The following is a 20758-nucleotide window of genomic DNA, read 5'->3' on the forward strand; positions in this document are numbered from 1 at the left end:
ACATGTAGTCACTGACACATTTATTTTGGCATATTAGACTGCTTTTATGTAACATTAGATTTGTAATCTTAATCAACCACACTGAACTTGCTTAATGTAAATTGTGTTTTTTTAATGTTTTTTTAAAAATCAATTATTATTATTATTATTATTATTATTATTATTGCTGATTTAATTAATCTATAGTCAAACTTCAACGATCAATTCACGTTCTGTAATTTTTATTTCTCTAGTTGAGCCCAATTTTAGGCGACTGCGGTGGTATTGAAACATTTGTAAGCTTTTATTTTTAAGGCAACACCGCATGACTTCCTGCTTCCTTTTAGCTAAATGCGGCTAACTCGACGCAGCATTTACTCTGAGCCCCGACAAAACACAAGTCTCTCGGTTTGGCTGGCAGGCTACGGAAGACAACTGAACACTACCACCACCGAGTGATTATATTAACCTCAAACTGCAGCAAACCGAGCAGTCAGTCTTTGTCAAATATCTTACGGTCCGTCGGTAACTTACTACACTCGCTCCCGCCTGGTTCAGAGAGACTTTGAGTCGCGGCGCTTAAATTTTTTCGGCAGAATAGATATCGGATAAATAAAGCGAAATAAAGGACACGGTTTGGGTGAGATGTATGGTTAGTATCACAGTCTTTTGAGGAGGGTGTCAAACACAGAGCTGTAGTTTCTCCTCAAGAGGCGAGGAATGCAATCTGAGCATCAATGTTTCACTGGGGCAAGTGGAAGAAGAGGATGGGAGCCAATAGTTCTTCAAAGAGACCAGTTTTCGACGAAAAGGAGGATGGTAAGTGATGGAAAAGTAAAGCCCGAGTTCCCCACAAACCCTATTAAAAATGACACTGCTTTAGAAGTTAAAGTCATAGTTGTGTGTGTCAGTATTTGACGGAAAGTGTCAATTTTACGCCATTTTTCTGGTTAGCACTAGCCTGTCACATTGGCACAGAGTTGTGCTGTTAAGCTAAGTTGTCAAAGTTTCTGCCAGGATTTGAAATGTTGTCAGGAAGAAAACTGTTGCTGATTTGAATGCTGGAGTTGATGCTAAAAGACTAAGAAGAGCATATTGCCTGCATTTAACAAAGGCTGCTTTTGTGTTTTGGAAATGTCGGAGGCGATGATAAAAAGCTAAGTAACCTTAAATTTGTATTTTCATCACACACAATAACGCCCACATAACGCACACTGACAGCATACAAAGTTTCCACTTCACATTAGCTCATGTGCAGATCAAATGAGAAGCACGAAGTGCAGCATTACCACTCAGTCACAGCAGGAATATCTGCTGCTCACACTGTGAGAAAATACCCTAATGCCTGAATGACTCTTTGAAATGTGGACTATTTGAAGACAGATAGTTAATTGCATAATTAAGACAAGATTAGTGTCATGCATGGAAGTAATGTTAATTCATGATATCTTGTCAGTGTATGGGGGAATAAGCCTTTTGGAAGTGAACCCCAATAAGCCCAGCGCTGAATCACTGCATCTCAGAACTCCAGTGTTGCTACGGAGCTCTCATCGATGTGTTTGGCCAAGTTACAGGCAAAACTTGAGTAAATTAGGTCGTTTCACTGCAGGGATGTGGTCATATGGCCTCTTCTCTCTCCGTCTCTCTCTCACTGTGTGTGTGTGTGTGTGTGTGTGTGTGTGTGTGTGTGTTCCTTAGGGCTGCAACCAGTGGTGTAGTGGTAGTTGATAGGGTGGGTGTACCAGAAGGGTAGGTTCCTTAGGAGGAAGTGGGTTTACAATCCTTATATGCCATGCCTTTGACATAAAACAAAGGCATGGCACTTTAATCACAATCACTACCCTCTCTGTGTCTCCCGCAGTGGGTTGCACACATCAACATGCTATCAAAACTCAGGCCGCACATGGTCATGTCTTTCTGTCTTTACATTTTACACTTTTTTGCTTTAAAAATGACTAATAAGTCAAAAAGTTGTGTAAATTATAAAGGCTTTTGGCTGAGGTGGGTATACAGTAAACGGCCAGAAAAAGAAGTGGGTATACCCTGTTTAACCTGCGCAAACCCTCTACTTCAACACAAACGGTTGTTTTCACTATTGACTGCTTTGCAGAGTTTTTTCACAGTTAATCGATTAATCGTTTGGTCTATAATATGTCAAAAAAATAGAACAAACTGCTCATCACAGTGTCACAGAACCCAAAGTGACATATTAAATTGGCTTTGTTTGTCCAACCAACAGTTAAAAAACCCCAAGATTCTTCATTTACTATCACAAATGATAAAGAAATGCAACAAATGCCCGCAGTTAAGAAGCTGAACCCAGGTAATGTTTGACATTTTTGCTTTAAAAAATGACTACTATGTCAAAAAGTTGTGTAAAATGCTCGTTGCAATTTCTCATAACCCTAAATGACATCTTAAATTTGTGTCTTTTATCACACAGTCCAAAACCCAGAGACTCTCTATTTACTGTTTGAATGACAAAGAAATGCAACAAATCCCCACATTTAAGAAGCTGAACCCAGGTAATGTTTGACATTTTTGCTTTAAAAATGACTAATAAGTCAAAAAGTTGTGTAAAATGCTCATCGCAATTTTCCATAACCCTAAATTACATCTTAAATTGGTGTCTTTTTTTTACAACCAATGGTCCAAAACCCAAAGCCTCTTTATTTACCGTTATAAATGACAAAGAAAAGCTGCAAACTCTCATGTTGTTTAAGAAGCTGGAACTAGCTAATGTTTGACATTTCAGCTCAGAAATGACTAATATGTCAAAAGTTGTTCAGAAAGCTCATCACAATTTCCCATAACCCTAAATGACATCTTAAATTGGCTCCTTTATTTACAACCAACAGTCCAAAACCCAAAGACACTTTATTTACTGTTATAAATTACAAAGAAACACAGCCAGTTCTCACATGTATGAAGCTGGAACCAGCTAATGTTTGACATTTTTGACAAATGAATGAAAAAAATAATTCACGATTAAAATTGTGGGGAATTGATTTTCTTTTGATCAAATAATTGACTTAATTATTGGAGCTGTAGTGTTCCTACATACAAGGAGTAGCTTTCAAGAAATGCTTTAATTCAGATTGCTATCAAAGTGAGTGCTTGTTGAAAAGAATAGGAGTGGCCCTACAGCCTTAAGTGCTGTGTTCTCACCCTTACAGCACTTGATCAAAGCCCGCATTGGTTAGAGTGATGTTCTTGGCCAGGCCGTACAAATTTCTGTTTTTATAGCTGTTCTCTGTAATTAAAAGAGAAGCCTTGAAGCACCGGGCTGAACCTCTCAAGGCTGAGATAGTGTGTTACTCCACTTTGTTTGTGCTGAATTTGAAGAGAGAGAGCCTGCACCATCTTTATTAGCAGACAGAAGTCAGTTTCCATGCGCTGCTATCATCAGTATGAAGCAGGTGCCTCTTATGCATGACCTACAAAAACTAATATCGGCTTCAATTTCAATTTCCTCCCGCTGTGTCAAGAGCCAGTGCAGTTGCATCATTGGCATGGCCGTCAGACCTGCCTCTGTCATAACCACTATCATGCTAGATGCATAGATTGACTGTTCTGTGGTGCAAAGGTCTGTTTGATGTATTCATACAGTGTTGCTATCACAAGGATGTACTCTAGAGTGTGTCCTTTTATGCAGCAATGAAACACTCTTCTTCTGAGCGCATAGTGAACAGTAGGTATGGAGTACAGTGGGTGGAGGGCACATATGCATTAAAAAGAGACAACTGTTAATGTCAGTTGGATCACCTTGAGCACTTGTGAAGCGCCGATTCTGCGTACAACCTTTGTGAGGCAGCTGCTTCTCTTTTACACTGTTCATCTTTCAAAGCGCTGCCTACCACTGATAAGAGTCTGAGCAAACCGCGGTGCACTGCGTAGTGGATGCTGACTTCGACTGTAGATGTCTCCTGCTGCCTGTCAGGTCTCTTAGAAACAGTATCTCTTGGCTTCTTGGAAAACAGCATATGGCCTACATTAGGCAGTAATATTAGAGCAGCGTTTGGCTCAAAAGGCTGCAAACATAATCAAGTGGTCAGGTTGACGTCCAAGCGTAGCTGCCAAAAGGGCTTTTTTGGCAGATAGTTTGATTAGCAAAGGAAGGCTGTGGAATTGATTGAGGTGCACATCCGGCTAGTTTATGCATTGCTTTTCTCACTGAAACTCTTTGACAACAGAATTCATGCCAGTCTGGTCTGTTAGACACTTTAGCACGTCTGCTATCATCATTTGAGAGAAGTCTCTTCTTTTTTCTTTTGGCTGCTGAATTACTGAGCTTACTAGCTTGTTAAAATTCAAGATTGCTGGACTTTTTTAGGCCAGGTGGGCAACCAGCAAAGACTGTAGAAAGCAAAGAAATAGTGCAGCATATAAACCACATATACCCACAACATGACATTTTTATGCCTCAGTTTTTGTACAAATCAAACAAATGAAATTTATTGTGATTTCAATGGCCATTCAAGATGCTCCCAGGTAGATTTGGACAGAGCGAGGCTAGCTGTTTTTTTTCCTTGGTTGAGCGTTTGCTTTAAACTAGTGCTGCGTGATTTATCTAATCACAATTGCAATCGCGATTTCAGACTGTGCGATTACATAACCGCATAAAAGGCTGTGATTTGCGCATTAATGGAGGAGGATAGCCTGGATGTGGAAAGTCCACCTGCAGTGAAAGCCAAGAAGAAAACTTTAGCCACTTAATGGAAAAACTTGCTTTTTTTGGAAAATATTAAGTTATTTTGAAAACAGTACAGTAAAAACTTAAGGTTTTTTCTTATTCTCCTTAATAGTTGCATGTTGTGAGCTGAGAAATACACACTTGAAAACTATTATTATTCTCTGCATTTTCCTTGATAACCAGGAAGGATAAATCATTGAGAATTATTTATTTTGACGGAGCATTTCTGTTTTAACTGCTGCAGCATTTAAAGCAGCACTCATTTAGTGAGGAAGCTCACAGACCAATCGCATGCCTTTAATCATCTATGATGCTACTCAGCCAATCAGATCCGTGCATTCCAATAAGCACTGTGATTCAAGAGAGTACGATACACATGCAGTGGAGACGAGACTAGAGACAACAGTGAGAGAAAGAAGAGAAAAGTAATTTCACATGTTGTAAAGAGGGAAAAGTAAAGTGAAAACAGAGCTTTAATAAAAAATGTACAGTCTCTTACATGTTCATTCTTTCCGCGTCAGCTCAAAACCAGTAAGTCTCAATATATGTCCCAAGTCTGTGGTGATTGTTGAAAGCAGCAATGTGAAGCGCCACTATGAGACAAATCACAGAGCGTCTTTTTAAAGCAAACCTACCCACCCAAATCCAAACTGCGAGCACAGAAAATGAAATATTTTATATTAATCAATATATTTGGGAAATGGAGTCATACAAGGTACAGCTTCAACTTCATAGCTACCACACAGACATGATGATGATGATGATGATGATTTTTTAGAAAATCTAGCAAAAAAATAAATGAAATTTTGTGTAACTTTTTTTGTTGTTGTTTTCTAGCCATTAATCACACGACCGCTCAGATGTATTGTGTGACCCCTGATTGGGGTCTGGACCCTGGGTTGGAAATCACTGTGTTCTAAAATGCCCTTAGTGAACAATGATGAACTATAAGCAGTTGTGTGTCCAGAATCCTACTGTGGCACAATGAGTTGATTATTTGTTTCAGACATTTTGGAAGTGGAAATGGCAAACAGTTGCTTCAGCCTTTTAATTGGAAAATTTGGATTCTTGGCTGCTGGTCAGACACACAAGCGAGCATGAGACTTGGTTGTTGTCATTACTTAAAAAATTTCGTGGATGGAACCACTTGTGGAAATGATGAGTAAATTAACCAAGAAAGAAATCGGTCATTAATTGCAGCCGTAATGTAAATGAGGTTCACTCTAATGACTATTAAGTTTAACTTTTAACCAGACTCCAGACAAAGCAGCTTCGCTCTCTCCAAATCCTCATCTGAACTTGGAACAGCACTAGCTTGTCGCTTTTTTGAAAGAGGGCACTTGTTGTGAATGTGCTACAGTGTTCAGGAAAGAGTGCAGAATTGACAAATGCATGCTTTAATTGAGCATGGGCACGGATTTAGTGTACTTGTTATTTTTGCTCCAAAGGATTTACAAAGTATTGGAAGTGTGGGAGTGCTTGTGCATGCAGGAGATGCTGTTAATTGTGTTGCCTGTTTATTGTGTTGTTACATTGTTGTGTGCATTTGATCATCCTTGTTAAGCCAAAGGCAAATTTCCACTTCTGTGGACGATAAACTTCTATTCTCCATGTAGGCGTGTATGTGTGTGCCTGAATGTCTGAGTGTGTGCGTGACTGCTCTTCCCGTCAAGGATAAGTGTATGAGGCAATGAAAGCAGATTTGGTTGAGGATAAAGATAGACGCAGAGAGAGATGGCTGATTACTTGCACTGAATACTGAGGCGCTCACTTTCTTTCATCTCGGTTACAGACTCTCACTTTCTTTCACTCTCTTTATTCAACTCAACTTCATGGCCGCCTGCAGCTACTGGCCGCAGCAGAGGGCCGCCGTAATTGGTCTTAGCAGTGAAGTGCAATAGGTGGGGAATACTGTCCTGGTCATAGCAGTAACTTCTGATGGCAGAGCGTGGACTCAGTTCAGACGGTTGGGTCTTTCTCTTGAAGCAACTTGCTTGTGATATCATCACTGTTTCAAAATACACTTATAATCAAGAGCTCAATGATCTGTTGACAATATGGTTTTGAGATTTTCCTGACCAATATTCAATTCATATTGCAGTGATTTTCTATAAATTAAAACAACAGACCTTAAATTGTAATCTGCTTTGTATAATCATGTTTCTCCATTTTTGTAAAATTAGATAAATTTAGAAAAGGCAAAATCTTTCGAAGTTGAACATCTGAAAAAAGCTTGAATACAAAGTATTCTTTAGAGTACAGTTACTGAAGGAAGTTCAAATGACAGTTAAAATATACAAACAGACTAAAAAAAACCCAACAATGACACTGAAGTTGAAGTTTAATGGCTGTATGAAGCTGAAGTGTCTATTCAAAAGTAAGCCGAACGTTATCATTTAAAGCTTCATTTCCTTTTAGCACTCAAAACTGAAAGGAGTTGAAGTGCATAAAGTTTCTCATTTAGTTTAAGGTCAAGCGCTGAAAAGAGTTGAAATGTCTGTGGAGTTGATAAAGTGATCTGGAACTGGATGTTGAAGCCGAAAAACTGAAGAGCATTCATTTCAGTTCAAGAGTATAAACTGAAAGCAGATTTCAGGTTAAGTGTCAGCTTAAGTGCAAGCATTGAAAGCATTTTGGGTAAACTCTGTTCAATGGAAGTTTTATTTTCATCAAAGGTGAAAGCCTGAGACTTGAAAGAGTTTGAAGTGTCATTGGAGGTGCATGCATTAAAAGGAGTTGAGATATAAGTTGAGGTGTAATTGCCGAAAGGAGATGAACTTTCAGCTTAAGAATTAGAAATGAACAAAGTAAAACTGTCAGTTGTTGAGTACGAAACGCTTGCTACTTGCAGGGTTTTCTTTTGGGGTGGGAAAAATCACTTAAGGATGACATTTTTTAAACAGTATTTCAATCATCTGTCAATGCCTGAATTGATGTAATTTAAATACAGAGCGGGAAATAAGTTGCTGATTTTACTGAGGTAGTCTATAAGTAACATGATGTCATATCTATTTTAAGAAAAACAAAGCCAAAGCAAGGAAGCAGAAAATCAGGGAACGGTCCGAGGACAGATCTTCAGTGGGGGCTTTAGCGACTTGAATTGAGCCAGAGCAGACTCCCTGCTGGACCAGCAAACTTTCTGTTGCTGCTGTTACACAGTTGAGACCCAGTCTAAGTTTGTTAGCAACAGGAGCACGGAGGGGCTACAGGGAGCACTGGCAAGCTAATTCATGTCTCATTTGTTGTCTGATATAACAAGTGAGAGTGGATGAGGAGCTGCTGGGCAAATCAATGTGCATCATGCAACTCTACAATGAAGTTTTTACCAAATTATATAGTGAAAACAAAGCAATAAGAAAATCAGTAATGTTAATACTATGGTGGCTGTCACAAATGTACCAGTTTAAGTTAAATTCCGAAAGAATAGATGTCGTATTCATTCTGTTGCACTTTTAATGCTTCACAGGAATAAAATTGGTTAACATAAGATTGTAAAAACAGTTATTAGTTTGTTTACCACTTCTGTGCAGTATATGATAGTGCCGAAATAACAGTGGGAAGGACTGACATGCAATGTGCATTGCATTTTGGAAATGTGTCTCATGATATTCAGCCTCAGGAAGTGTATGATTTAAATTTTTACAACAAAAGTAAAACAAAAATCCCAGTAAATGGTCATATGGAGTTGCATTACTCACAATCCACAATCACAATATACATATCAAATCCTCACCTGAGTATCTCGATAGGATCTAATCGAGTGATAAGCATATCAGCCTTAGATTTCTTAAACACTGACAACAATTCAGCTCACATTTATTAACAACAGATGTATACTAGACATTTCTCAATAAAATTACAATCTAATCGCTGCATTTAAAAGTGATGCTTTATTTATGTTAAACAGCAACATAGTTGTCCACTTGTGATAATAATGGCAAACTGCTAGTCAGGTCTGACAATGTTTTTACATCTGACTGACAGTACCTTCTGCTACTGACAGCTTTGCGTAGGCTCTATTTCACAGCAGGCATTTTGACTTATGATAGGAAAAACAGGTGTTACTAATAGCATTAATGATGGCTCCTATTCAATTGTCCAATCCGTAAGTCATTACAGTGTGACAGAGAGCCAGCACGCACAATACCAGGACCCTGACACTGGAGCAGCTAAACAGAATTCACCTCTATTTCATTTTATTATTTCCACCCGTGCTATTCTGTTGTTAAAGTCGTGACATTTCACAGCGGCTTTCATGAAGAAGGCCTTCTGTGCTATCAATGGGTTGGGTTTTTTTTTTCAAAATTTTCCTCCACATCAGATACAACACCTCCTAAAAGCCGTTGACAGTGCCTCTCGTGTACTTTTTGTCCATCTCTCCACTCTTATGTAACCTTGTTTGCTTCAGGTGATGTGCAGGTGATGACAGTTGTAGCAGCTCTAGTGCCAGGGCGTCTTCAAAGAGATGAGCTCAGCTTGATGCTGTGGTGACAACAGAGGGAAGAAAGGTCGCTTTTCCTTGTTGAGGTGTGTGCGCCTGTGCAGGGAGGAATGGATTAGGGCGAGGGGAATGTAATTGAAATCGGCTTGGAGGAGTGAGTGTGGATTCTCTCACACCTGCTGATTGTTTTGTCTTTATTTTCTGCCGTTTTTCCACACCGCATTTGCACTTGCCCAACCTTTTAGAGAGGTTTATTGTTGACCATAAATCCGCTCATCTTTGTAATGGGAAATTAAAGACTGGAATTGATAAAGAGGAGCATCTGACAAAGCAAACAAAGCTGTTACCTGTAGGCAGCCTTGCAGCAGCAGTTAGGTTAGTTCAATATTTGGCTCTGAGGTCGCACAGTTCTTTCATGGAGAAATATACGACTGCTTTCAGCCCGCATTCAGTTAATTCCCAACGCTTCGATTACTGAACGAGTTTCATGACAGAGGGAGAGAAGAAGCACTCTTGCCTTGCCAGTTCCTGCAGGGAAACGTGAATGCTACTGTAAGTACTTAACTGTGCCCACACTTAAGCAACCTCGTAGCGAATGAGGAGGATGCAGAGGATAAAGACTCGGGTCGCAAATCACAAGTCAACACAAGTTGCTTGACAGACTGACAGATGTAAACTCTCAGTAGTTTATTATCCCATTCATTACGCAGGGTGTGTGCATGTGTGTGTGCATGTGTGTGTGCATGTGTGTGTGCATGTGTGTGTGCATGTGCGTGAGCGTGTGTGTGTGTGTGTGTGTGTGAGAGTGAGACAGTGTTTGTAGGGAGACCTCTGTGCAGTGTAGTGAGACAAATTCAGGGTTCCTACTTTGAATGTAGCAGCCAGCCCAGACATTATATCCCATGGAAACCAATTAAAACCTGCGTTCAGATAATCTCAGCACCCGTGCATTGTTTCTATGAGAAAACTGTTTCAGTGCTTCAAATTTAATGGGTCCTCAATTTCAGAAATAGGTAGACATTTTACTGGTTGACATGATAGCTGACACTGGCAGATTAAATCAGCTGCAGCTCGATAATAAACTAAGCTTAGCTACATGAATTTGGTGAAAATGCCGCCTCTGGTGAGTTTTTAATGTTTCAGGCTAACTTGTTAAACCCTGTTTAAACGTCTGTATATATATATATGTATTGATGACTACATGATATTGTGAAAGACTGAGGCTAAAGCTTCATGGCAAAAAGTCAGAATCCTCACTAGTTAATGATCAATGTATAAGACACTGAAGTAAAGAAACAGATTTTAATCCTTGTACTTTTATTTGTAGTCACTTTAGTTTTTTTGTTTATTTTAAGAGTGGATAATACAGGCACGACTCCTCAAACTCTTCACATACCGAGTGTCCTTACTCCTTCAACTTGTGGAGAAATCTTGACAGACCTGTCGTCCAATGCAAGAACAATTGTAAATTTCAGTATCGTACATTTCCACTAGTGATAAATGAGTTGTTGATATCAAAAATGAACATTTTTACCAGTGAGAATTGAGTCGTAAACAATAATTAGAATTACAACCAGTCAAAATGACATTATGGCTACGTCAACTTGGAAATGCAGCACATCAAAATTGAACTGCAGACAAATCTCAAAACATTTCCATCAGTAAGAAATGAATTATTGATATGAAGAATTAATGTTGTGACTAGTAAGAAATGAATTGCATATACCTTTAAGTAGAATTGCTACTAGTCATTTCATTTTATTATTGATATGTTGGCTTAAATTACTAAATCTGGAAAAAGCAAGTGATATTTACAGTTGTTGTTATTGCTACTGATTAAATGTTAAAAGGGCTTATCATATCTGCTGCACCTAGTTTCAGTTGGTAAGCTGTTATTTGACAATCATTTTTGGGGTAGGTGTAAAGCCTGCAGTCCGTTCCAATGATTTATTGATCTATTTGATGATGTGTATTAGGAATTCCTTTGTAAGAAATTCCATTACATAAATAACATAATCCACAACCATTTAATGCATAACAACTTAATTTTTTTGTCCATGTTATTCCAAAAGTCAGCAAACTGTTGAACTTCTCATGAAATGACAGCATATTTTTTATGGCCATCCGTTTGAAATGTGATTTTTCCCAGGAGGCTATATGTAACTGAGAGAATAAGGTCAGAGGAAGGTGACTCTGCTCTTCACTGTGCTGCATGAGGACAGGACTGCCGGTTTGTTGGCCAGCCTTTTTAATGTCAGACCACCACATCACAAACCACCACTGTACGTCTTTATGTAGAGCTTTGAGCTCACGTGTATTACCAGAGGCTTTGTCACACTCATTATGTTTACATGCACACACGAAACAAGGTTGTTGGGAGAAATCAGGTTATGGTAGGATATCAGAGCGTTAACATCCGTGTTGCCGTAAGAAGCCATGTTTACATGCAGTCAGTCAGTAATCTGATTTCTCCCCTACCCCCAAAGTTTTAACCGCGAGCTTGGATTGAACACCTCCCCTCTTTGAAGTCTTTGTCACGCACAAGTGCTTTTGTAAGAAACCTAGTTACTGTGTAAGTGTACACATGGCTTAATCCCTTACCCCAATTAAAGAAACTGAATTTCTCATTTACATGACATTTAAAATCTCAGATTACTGCAGACAGCCAACAGTAACCATGTTACTTGTGCACATGCAGACACACTGACTCACTGGTGGCACACACACCATATTCTCATTCTTGAAACGCTCTACAGTGAATGGCCGCTGAAATGTGACACTATTAAATCTGGCAGATGCTCCTCCTTTCCAGCTGCCCGTTAACACCCCAGGGGAGTGTGTATGCAAACAAACCTCCTTCAATTCGTAGATCGGATGTCTATAAAAACAGTCACACTGCTACTTGCAGGTGTTAAAGGAAACAGTCGATTTCAAAGAGTTAGAAAAAGGTGTTGTGTAACAATGTGGGGTTTTGAAAAGTGGGGTTTGGGCTGAGGCATCATGTGAGCGCACACCTGACTGGTGCACTGAATATACAGCTCTGGTGCTTGTCCTAAATACCTGTGAGGACTAACAGAAGTCAGGTGTATCTGGGCCAGAGCACAATGTGTCCCGCATGTGCTTCAAATCGGTACTGCAAAGGAGAAAGAACTAGGCTGGAGTGCTCATTTCCTTTCACCTTAAACGCACTCATAAAGGCAGTGTCACACATGTCATGCAGCAGCTCAAGGACAGTTAAGCGGTATTCTGTCTCTTCCAGTGGTTTTAGAACAAAGCTGTTTTTCTTTGTCTTGTACTTCACTATACTGATGCTAAAAGCCTTTTGTCCTCTGATCAATACATGCATACAACACGTCTGCATATTAGACATTTCCCTGGAAATGATCTTAAATCGGGATGCTATTATGAATAATTTGTGGTACATCAACACCGTCCCGCTGAAGCATGCACTGCACTTCCCTGTGTTCATTTGAGGACAGCTGGTGTTGAAAGTGAAGATGCATTATTTAGCCCTCACTGTACTTTTCACCTCGGAGGGGCTGAAAATAAAAGAGTTTTTCCAGACTCAATACCTGAGCAGTATAGAGCTGGACCGTATAGAACTCTATTTACAGTATACCATAACGATCTTTATTTTCTCTAAAACACTCTTTGTGACTGCTACTCCTCCTCCTCCTATGCTTCTACTGCATTCCCTCCCACCACCTCCCACCAGGCTCTAAATAAATCCCTAATGTATCTCTCTGTGAACAGTCGAAAGGTTACTATGGCATTTTAACCCTGTAGCGTGGTCTGTTTTCTGCACCGCAGTGTGTCATAGCCTAGTGGTTTGTGAAACCGGGTACACCCGAAGATGCACAAGGATGGTGGGAGCAAATAGGGTTATGTGCTGAGACACACTTCCTAATTGGAAAAGCAGGTTTGAAACATATTGGAAGCAGGAAGTATAGATCCACTAAACAGCTGTCTAGTGGATAGGTGGATATGCATGAGTCAGTGCATGTGTATAGTGTTATTAATATGGTGGAAGGTACATTTCCTGCAGCATTGTATACAAATCCTACATTTTTCACAATGCCCTAGGATAAAGCTAGCGCTGGTCTGTCTGACTCAATTAAAAACAAGTATGAAACAGGGGACATTCATCTTGTGCATGTTCAAATAGAGGATAATGATATTTATTTATTATTGTATATTTATTTTCTGTGAAAAATGCAAAAGACCTTATCACTAATGAAAAGTGTGACCCCCCCCCCAACATGTTTTGGTGTCTTTGAATCACAACTAGGGATGTGAATTTTTAATTAACTTACATATTTTAGTACTTGCATAAACTTACTATTGAGTACTTGAAAACTCAAAAAGAAATTTAAATGTGAGAATAGAAATATAAATTGGCAAACAATGGAAAACAAGTGCAAGTTTAAATTTATTTATTTAACAACCAGGCTTAATTTACCCTATAAAATAAAAATAAAAAATCAGCCAAAATTTGTTGTTGCGGTTACATAGGTTAGACACAGCGCCTCTGGACCCTGTGCGGAGTTCAGAGACACTGTCCTCCTGGTCAGTTCAGTGTCTGTCCAGTTAACACAAGCTAACACAGCAATAGCGCCAAACATCCAAGCCGTTAAACAGTACCAACAAACTCGCATACACTCAAACAGCTCTACTCTCTCATTAAACCTGGTAATAACCGTTAGGTAACGTTAGCCGTGTGATGCTACAGTTAGCCTTGTCACTGTGTGTGTGCAGACTTTCCCCAACCCCTTCCCAGTGCAGAGCTTACACTCCTGCAGCAGTAGTCTGCTCACAGCTCTACAATAAGATTTGTATCATCGTGCGCATGCGGGAGGTTACTCTTTACGTTGAACAAATACTGACATCCAAATGAGTAGTCTGCACTCAAATACTGATGCCCATCCCATCAAAACAAACATAAATTCTTACCAAAAAGTATTGCAAAACACCCAATGTTTTAGTCTCTTTGTTTCTCCAATAAAATGGAAAGAACCAGAGCCAAGATTTGATACAAAGCAGGAACAAGCTTTGTTTGTACCTTCAGCTTCAATGATTCTGCAGCAGCTGACCTGGTTTCAAGGTCCTGGTTTGGGATGATGACCTTTGAGCAGTCAGGCTGGGCTGTGCAATAAATCCATTGCTCACTGGAGTAGCTGGCACTAACATTGGCCGGCAGTGTAGACTGTCTGTATTGAGTGACCTCAGATATGAGAAAGAGCCATAGATAGTTCAAGTCCAGCACAATGCTTTCCCTGTGTTTTATTAATGAGCCAAAACATGATGAATACACAATGTGTCGATGCTTGCCCAGGAGTTGTGAATCACAGTGAATTAATTATGCCAATGCAGGGACAGGGAGATGATGTGGCAGCACTGCAACGCAACATAGACAGAGAGAAACACACACACAAACGCACACACACACACACAAAGGGACACATTGCTATGGTAACCTCAGAAGTTTTCACACGGTCCAGATGATGTTTCTTTGTGACAGTGCTGTGCATGCGAGAGTCCCCATGCTGCAGTGCAGAATTATCCTCTGAAGTGCTCTCGTCTTGCTCCCTCCTTGTCTTGACAGCCTTTAGATGTACGATGCAGCCTCCCGCAGTGATTTTACTGTGTGTAGAGGTCCAATTTCACTTCTCCTCTTTCATTCTCAGCGACATGGCTCCCTGTTTGTGAAGATTTACTTGACATCTGGGCAGCTTTTTCATAACTCATTCAATTTTACGGCAACACAATGTTGTGCATACTCACACATACTGTACACAAAGTTTCTGACTGACTACATTTTATTGCAACGGCGTTATGACTGTGTACATGTTTGTGTTTGTCACAATGCATGGGAAGTACTTTGCAGGTGGGTGTCCTGTGTGACGCTGTAGGCCGACCAGTGGACGTTTTATTATTCCATCAGGCAGTTCATTGGAAACATACGTTACTGTATAATCCTTCAAGAATTGAAGCTCAAAACTATTTGCAATTTGCTGGTCTGGCTAATTTACACCCATGTGACTTAACAAAATTCTCTGTAATTCTGTTCTAACTTCCAGCTTTTCAGGCTTTATTTGTTGCTGATGTAATTTCCAGCGTCTTAAAATGTGAATGAGGATAGTGATAAAGGGATAATATCTACATTTGCATTTCTAGTAGTGGTGAAATAGCAAAAACAAAAACAACAACAAAACAAAAAATGATCCAAGTTTCAGATAGACCGTATTCATGGTAAATAAGCCACAATAAAGAAACAGCACCAATAAGTCAGTCAATGCTTGTCCACACAATCCCATTCTTATTTGAGAACATTTTAAGGCTTGTGTCATGGGTGTTCCTCAAATAAATTGATAGTGTTGCTCCCTGAGAGTCAAAATTTTGGATAATTGGGAGAACTCTGTTGATTAATGATTCTTAAAGTTGACCGGTCGTCTTTCTTTTGTTGTTTTTTTTGTCAGTCAGTGTGTGGTGTTCGTTCTGGGATGTTTTTGGGTCTCCAGTCGTAGCTGCAGAGTGAGCATTCCTTCTTTTTGCACTGCACTCTGGTACAGGCAGCTACATGGATCCAGATCCAAGGTGATTCTGTGTGAGATAAAGGCAGCCGTAGAGCTGAGGAAGAGAGGCTTTGCCCAGTTAACATTATCGTTTGCCCTCAGCTTAGAGGTGTTAAATTTACAGCTCACAGCGACTTAACAGGATACAGTCTCAGGCTTTTAATTCATATCAGCAAAAAAAATGTTGCACGTTACTGATCTGTTGGTAACGTATTTAGCATGTATTAGTACGGAGGGCTAACTTAGCTTGTTTACTGTTGACCTGAATTTCCCTCCTGTGGCTTGTGTTCTAAATTAGCCACTGGCAACTTAGATAGCTGAGTTGCACACAACACCAACGGCTGGAGTCGAGCTGAGACGAACAAGTTCATGCTGCTGCAGTTTTTCTCTGCAACCTTCTGTAACGGTTCTGTCTTGTTGAGCTTGACTTACAATTGCAGTTCTGGTTGTATGATAGCACCTGTGGTTTCTGTGGTTACAGCAAGCACGGTTTGAAAGGCTGTTGTTAAAAAATGCCTACCATAAATAGCATCAAAAACAGATCTTGAGTGTACATTTTAAGTTTCGTACATTATGTCAACAGTTATTAATAAGATTGATGGATATATCCATAATATATAGGCCCTTAGGTGGAAAAGGTAAACTAAGAGAGCAGAATAAACAGGAAACAGCAAGGAAGAGAGATATAAATAACTCGAACAGACATGGCTAACACGATTACGGGCCAGTGTCTCCATCCACACAAGTCTGGGGAGAAGTCCAGGTGAGTGATGGATGTAGAAATAAACTGGCATGACTGCTCAGGGAGAAAATCAGTAGTTTCTTTCTGTTGGCAATGAAACATCCAATAAAATTTTGATAGTTGACGTGTGCATCCTGGATCTATACCCTCTATTGATCTTCTGGCACCAGCAGTTCAAGTTCATTTTAATTTGGTGAGTAACCTTAGCAACAAGGTACAGCATATGAATTACACGCGCCACTAGTTGTTTATGAATAGAGGTTCATCACATTAACAAGGCACACAAACAGGGGAGGAAAAAAAACCCAGCCAGATCAAGCCCTAATGGCTGCTTTAATTTTCCAGCAGTATGACTCTTTTGTGTCATCATAAAAGCCGTCCAGCAGATGAAGATCAAAAAAACACTCTCAGGGTAATTAATGCACATGCAAGGAAACTCAAAGACGGTAACACATGACAGTCCACCCGCAGGGATTGTCGACTCACCACTGGAACTGAATACAGAGTTGCACTGGTACACCCTCTCTGCGCATCCCCCCCGTCCTTGTCCAATTATCAGTTGAGATCCATAGCCGAAATGGTCATGCCTGTAAAGACAATGAGCTCTGTAGTCTTCATGAATATTCATGAAATGCTCTGTTTAGAGAGACCGCAATTAGGCTGTATTAGCACTCTAGTGTACAAGGAGAAAATGATGATGATGGCTGCTCAGTGATAATAGTGATTTAAGTAAACAGATTCATCAGATGTGGCCTTCAGCGCGCTGCAGAGGCACTCTGCTTTTGTGACGGTTTGAAGTTGAAGACAGCAAACATTTGCTCTTTGTTATCGAGGAAACCATAGCTTTATACAAATCTCTCAAGTAAAAAGGGGAACACCGTGTTTTAATGTGGCAGTAGTTATGTTTTTGTCATAAACAAGTAATGCAGCGGTGGAAAGTGAGCATTACACTTACTGACGAGGCTCAGATGCTTCCTCTTTGTTAGCTCAGCTAAATTTGTACCAAATGTTTAGCTCTTGCGTCTATTTTGCAAGCCTTGGTTGTGCTTTTTGTGGTTGGTGTTGGAAAGTTGTGGCATGTGGCTGCGAGTCACTCATTAGGATGCGGAAATCAACTCGCCAGTCTGTAAATTCTGAGTAAGAACTGGTGTGTCGGTGGGAATGTATAACCCCTTCTCATTCCCAAGGTGTCAAACACCACTGCTTTGACAGAGCTTTTGGCGTATGATCTTGATGCCCAAAGCCACCGTAGACGTTTGACAGCACGACATTGGTTGCCATGTCCTTGTGTTATATACACAACCACATGCAGCGTCATCCCACCATGTGCTTGACATCATGGAAGCGGTATTCAGGAATGTAAATAGCGAACGCAGAACGATACCTCGAGCGTAACGTAGACGCAGAAGTCCACTGCAGAGTGGCAGTATTTCATGATTTGGGATGAGTAAGTTTTGGAATCTGAGGTGGTGTCAGTCACTGCCCCTGTTGCGGGAGGAGCAACCATGTGGCGTGTTGTTGCAGGCAGGATGTGTGAAAAGTTAACTCAGACAGACACCATAGATTACCAGCATTACCAGAATTCCACACGACAAATAAATGATTCTTCGGTGTTCAGCAAATACCCTGTTGTATGTGCAAGAAGCACCTCCAAGGGCACGGCCTTAAAACTTAATTGAAATGAAGCATGCTGCTAACATAAGATGATTTAAGACACCATATTCTCTTTATCGCCATCCAAGGCACATGCAGCGTACCCTGCTCTGATCAAAAGAACATGTGAGTCTTTTCCCCCGATCTGGTAATGAAAGCCCCATCAATAAAGATCAAAGAAGATCAGTGCAAGGTCAAGATCAAGATATCCCATAACTGGCGCTCAGTCCCCGTGGTAGCTTGAGAAATGATATGCCAGTTGCAAGATGTCTTGGATTTACAACAAGTGGTATTGTACTTTATGTCTCCCTGCATCTTTCGATTAGATGCTCGATATCAAAGACTCGAGTGTGTCCCAGCAGCAGCACGACTACTACAAACCGTGAAATATGACTTACTACTGCAATAAAATATTCAGTAATCACGCGGGAGAAAAGGCTGCTGTAAAGCAAACAGTTTTCTTGCAGAACAGTTCTTACTATGATCCTGTGGCGCTGTGTAGTGTCACATGCACACTGAAGTGTCACATGCACTCTGTCTCTGATCCCTCTGCCAGTGTCTGTGTAGAAACACTAAACTATCGCCACGAGAACTTGAGCAAAGTACGTTGCTCTCATCATATCCAGCATCGCCCACTGCTGATGCCATAAAGCTGCCAAGCGTAGTGGTTATGTGCACTGTGTATGCAAATGGAAACCTGTCAGCAAAATCTGAGAAATAGCTTGTACACAGGCTGATAACATAGCACAGAGGCAGACAGCATCAGATTGGATTAGAAGCAGAGGCGTATTCTCCAAAGACAGAACAGGAAGGGATCGATGCTAGGAGGTTTTTTGATCCCAGTCCAATGGGCTTATCCACACAGGGTGCATTCACTCAGTGTGATGCGATGGCTCAGTCATACTCTAAATGTACTCTGCATTAACATTTCAGAGTTCAATTTCTGTGTCAAACTACTTTACATTTAGAGAGAATCGCTCCTTACTTAAATATTAATAAATAATTTACACTCTGCCGATATTTCAATATTCAGATAGTCATTTTATCCTTATTGAAATAATGATTCATTCAGTGCCAGTTATGCTGGGCTTTGTGCAAACTGCGCATCCATCTACCACATTACTGGTTAGAAAATAGTACAAAAGCACTGTGACAGAGCAAGCAGTCAATAATCTAAACACAGAGCACCTCAGTGTTAGCCCTGTTTATGTTGCTGGCGTAGTGTACAGTGTTTTTGCACCTCAGTGATAACCTTTATTGTTTATATTCGGTTTATTTGCACTCTGTTTGCCCTTTTTCTCACGTTGTACTGCAACTGCACGACAATGTCCCCCATACAGTGAATTATGATTTTTTTATCTTCTTTTTTTATTCTCTTTTTATTTATTTTTTTACTTATATCTAAATGAACTCTTTGTCAGCTCCTTTACAAAAATTTCAGGTGGGTGGCTCATTGATGGAGATAAAGTAAAGGAAAGTAGATGTTGCTGAACAAAGTGAATCAGTGCATAAAATGAAAAAATTGTGGTCCGTGGAAGCAAATATTTGCTCCTATAAGATACAGCACCATATTAACTCAACAGGTTCATGTGGCGAACATGTTAACAAACAAATTACTCATGCATTTGGTAGAGACAGGGCATTTATTAAAACACAATGATTGCATGTTTTAGCCCTAAATCTGTGCAGATGATATCAGGAATATCTGGCTTTGGTGTAATATCAGAGTTTCAACACCAGGCACTTGTTGAATTTGGTTCTCCAAAAGGACGCTTTATGAACTATTGCATCAGGAGCAGCATTTATTATGTGGACCCGTGGGAGCTTACGCATCTGGAAAGCGTCTTTTTAAACTGTGAAATGTTCTGCTCAGTACATTCTGTAGCTCTGGCACAATTTTTGAGAAATGTGACTGTTTCTCATAAGAAATACTTGTTTATGTTATGCGTTCATGTGAAAAAACCTTACCAGATTTTTCAGCTCTCATAAATGCTTTATTAATTATTGGGCTGTGCTTTTTAATTTTTTGATTTTTTTAAAACAAAGTGATCCATGGGATTAAGGTTTTTTTTTTTTTTTTAATGAAATCAACTTTCTTGATTAAATAAATAAATGCAATGAGTGAATAAATGCAATTTATGGTGCTGTTAAATTGCAGCTACACCACCCTGTTAATGCCACCTAATCTGCCCTTTTAAATGAATTTTGACTTTTGGACAATTTTACCCCAGCCACCACTGCAATCGAAATCTGCAAATGGTATAATACAAATAACATTAGTGTTGAATAATCTTTATATGCGACTATTCAGAAATATTAATATAATATAATATAATCAGAAACATTTATTACCATTCAAAAGTTAATCATTTTGTGCGAACAAGATAACAACTTGGTCCCATAAGATACTTCACTTGTGAGCACAAAAATAAATAAACAATGCGAAATATCCCCTTTAGGAACATAAGAGGCTCTGTACATTTTCAATTTCGATTTAGAGTTTAAATGTCAATGTGATTATGGAAGTTTTGAAGCTTGAACAAGTCGGTGCAGCACCATTAATCAGACTCTAATACAGAGCTTGTGACTGAAAGCTATGCAGTCTGCAGAAGTGGCATCTGCAGCACTACTAAATGAGATATTTATATGTAAATATTTTGAATAGAGCCTTAATCATT

General features: G+C 39.8%; 1 protein-coding gene across 1 annotated transcript in view; it reads left to right on the forward strand.

Annotated features, from left to right (window-relative positions):
* Positions 1 to 340: 340 nt before the first annotated feature.
* Positions 341 to 20758, forward strand: part of stk32c (serine/threonine kinase 32C) — a 92126-nt gene continuing 71708 nt past the window's right edge. The window contains exon 1 of the mRNA XM_042502350.2: positions 341 to 798. Coding sequence (XP_042358284.2) covers positions 717 to 798 — 82 coding nt within the window. The 5' untranslated portion in view covers positions 341 to 716. The remainder of the gene's footprint in view (positions 799 to 20758) is intronic.

This window comes from Plectropomus leopardus, chromosome 13 (assembly GCF_026936395.1).
Source record: "Plectropomus leopardus strain MGB_pleo_1.0 chromosome 13, ASM2693639v1, whole genome shotgun sequence".
NCBI lineage: Eukaryota > Metazoa > Chordata > Actinopteri > Perciformes > Serranidae > Plectropomus > Plectropomus leopardus.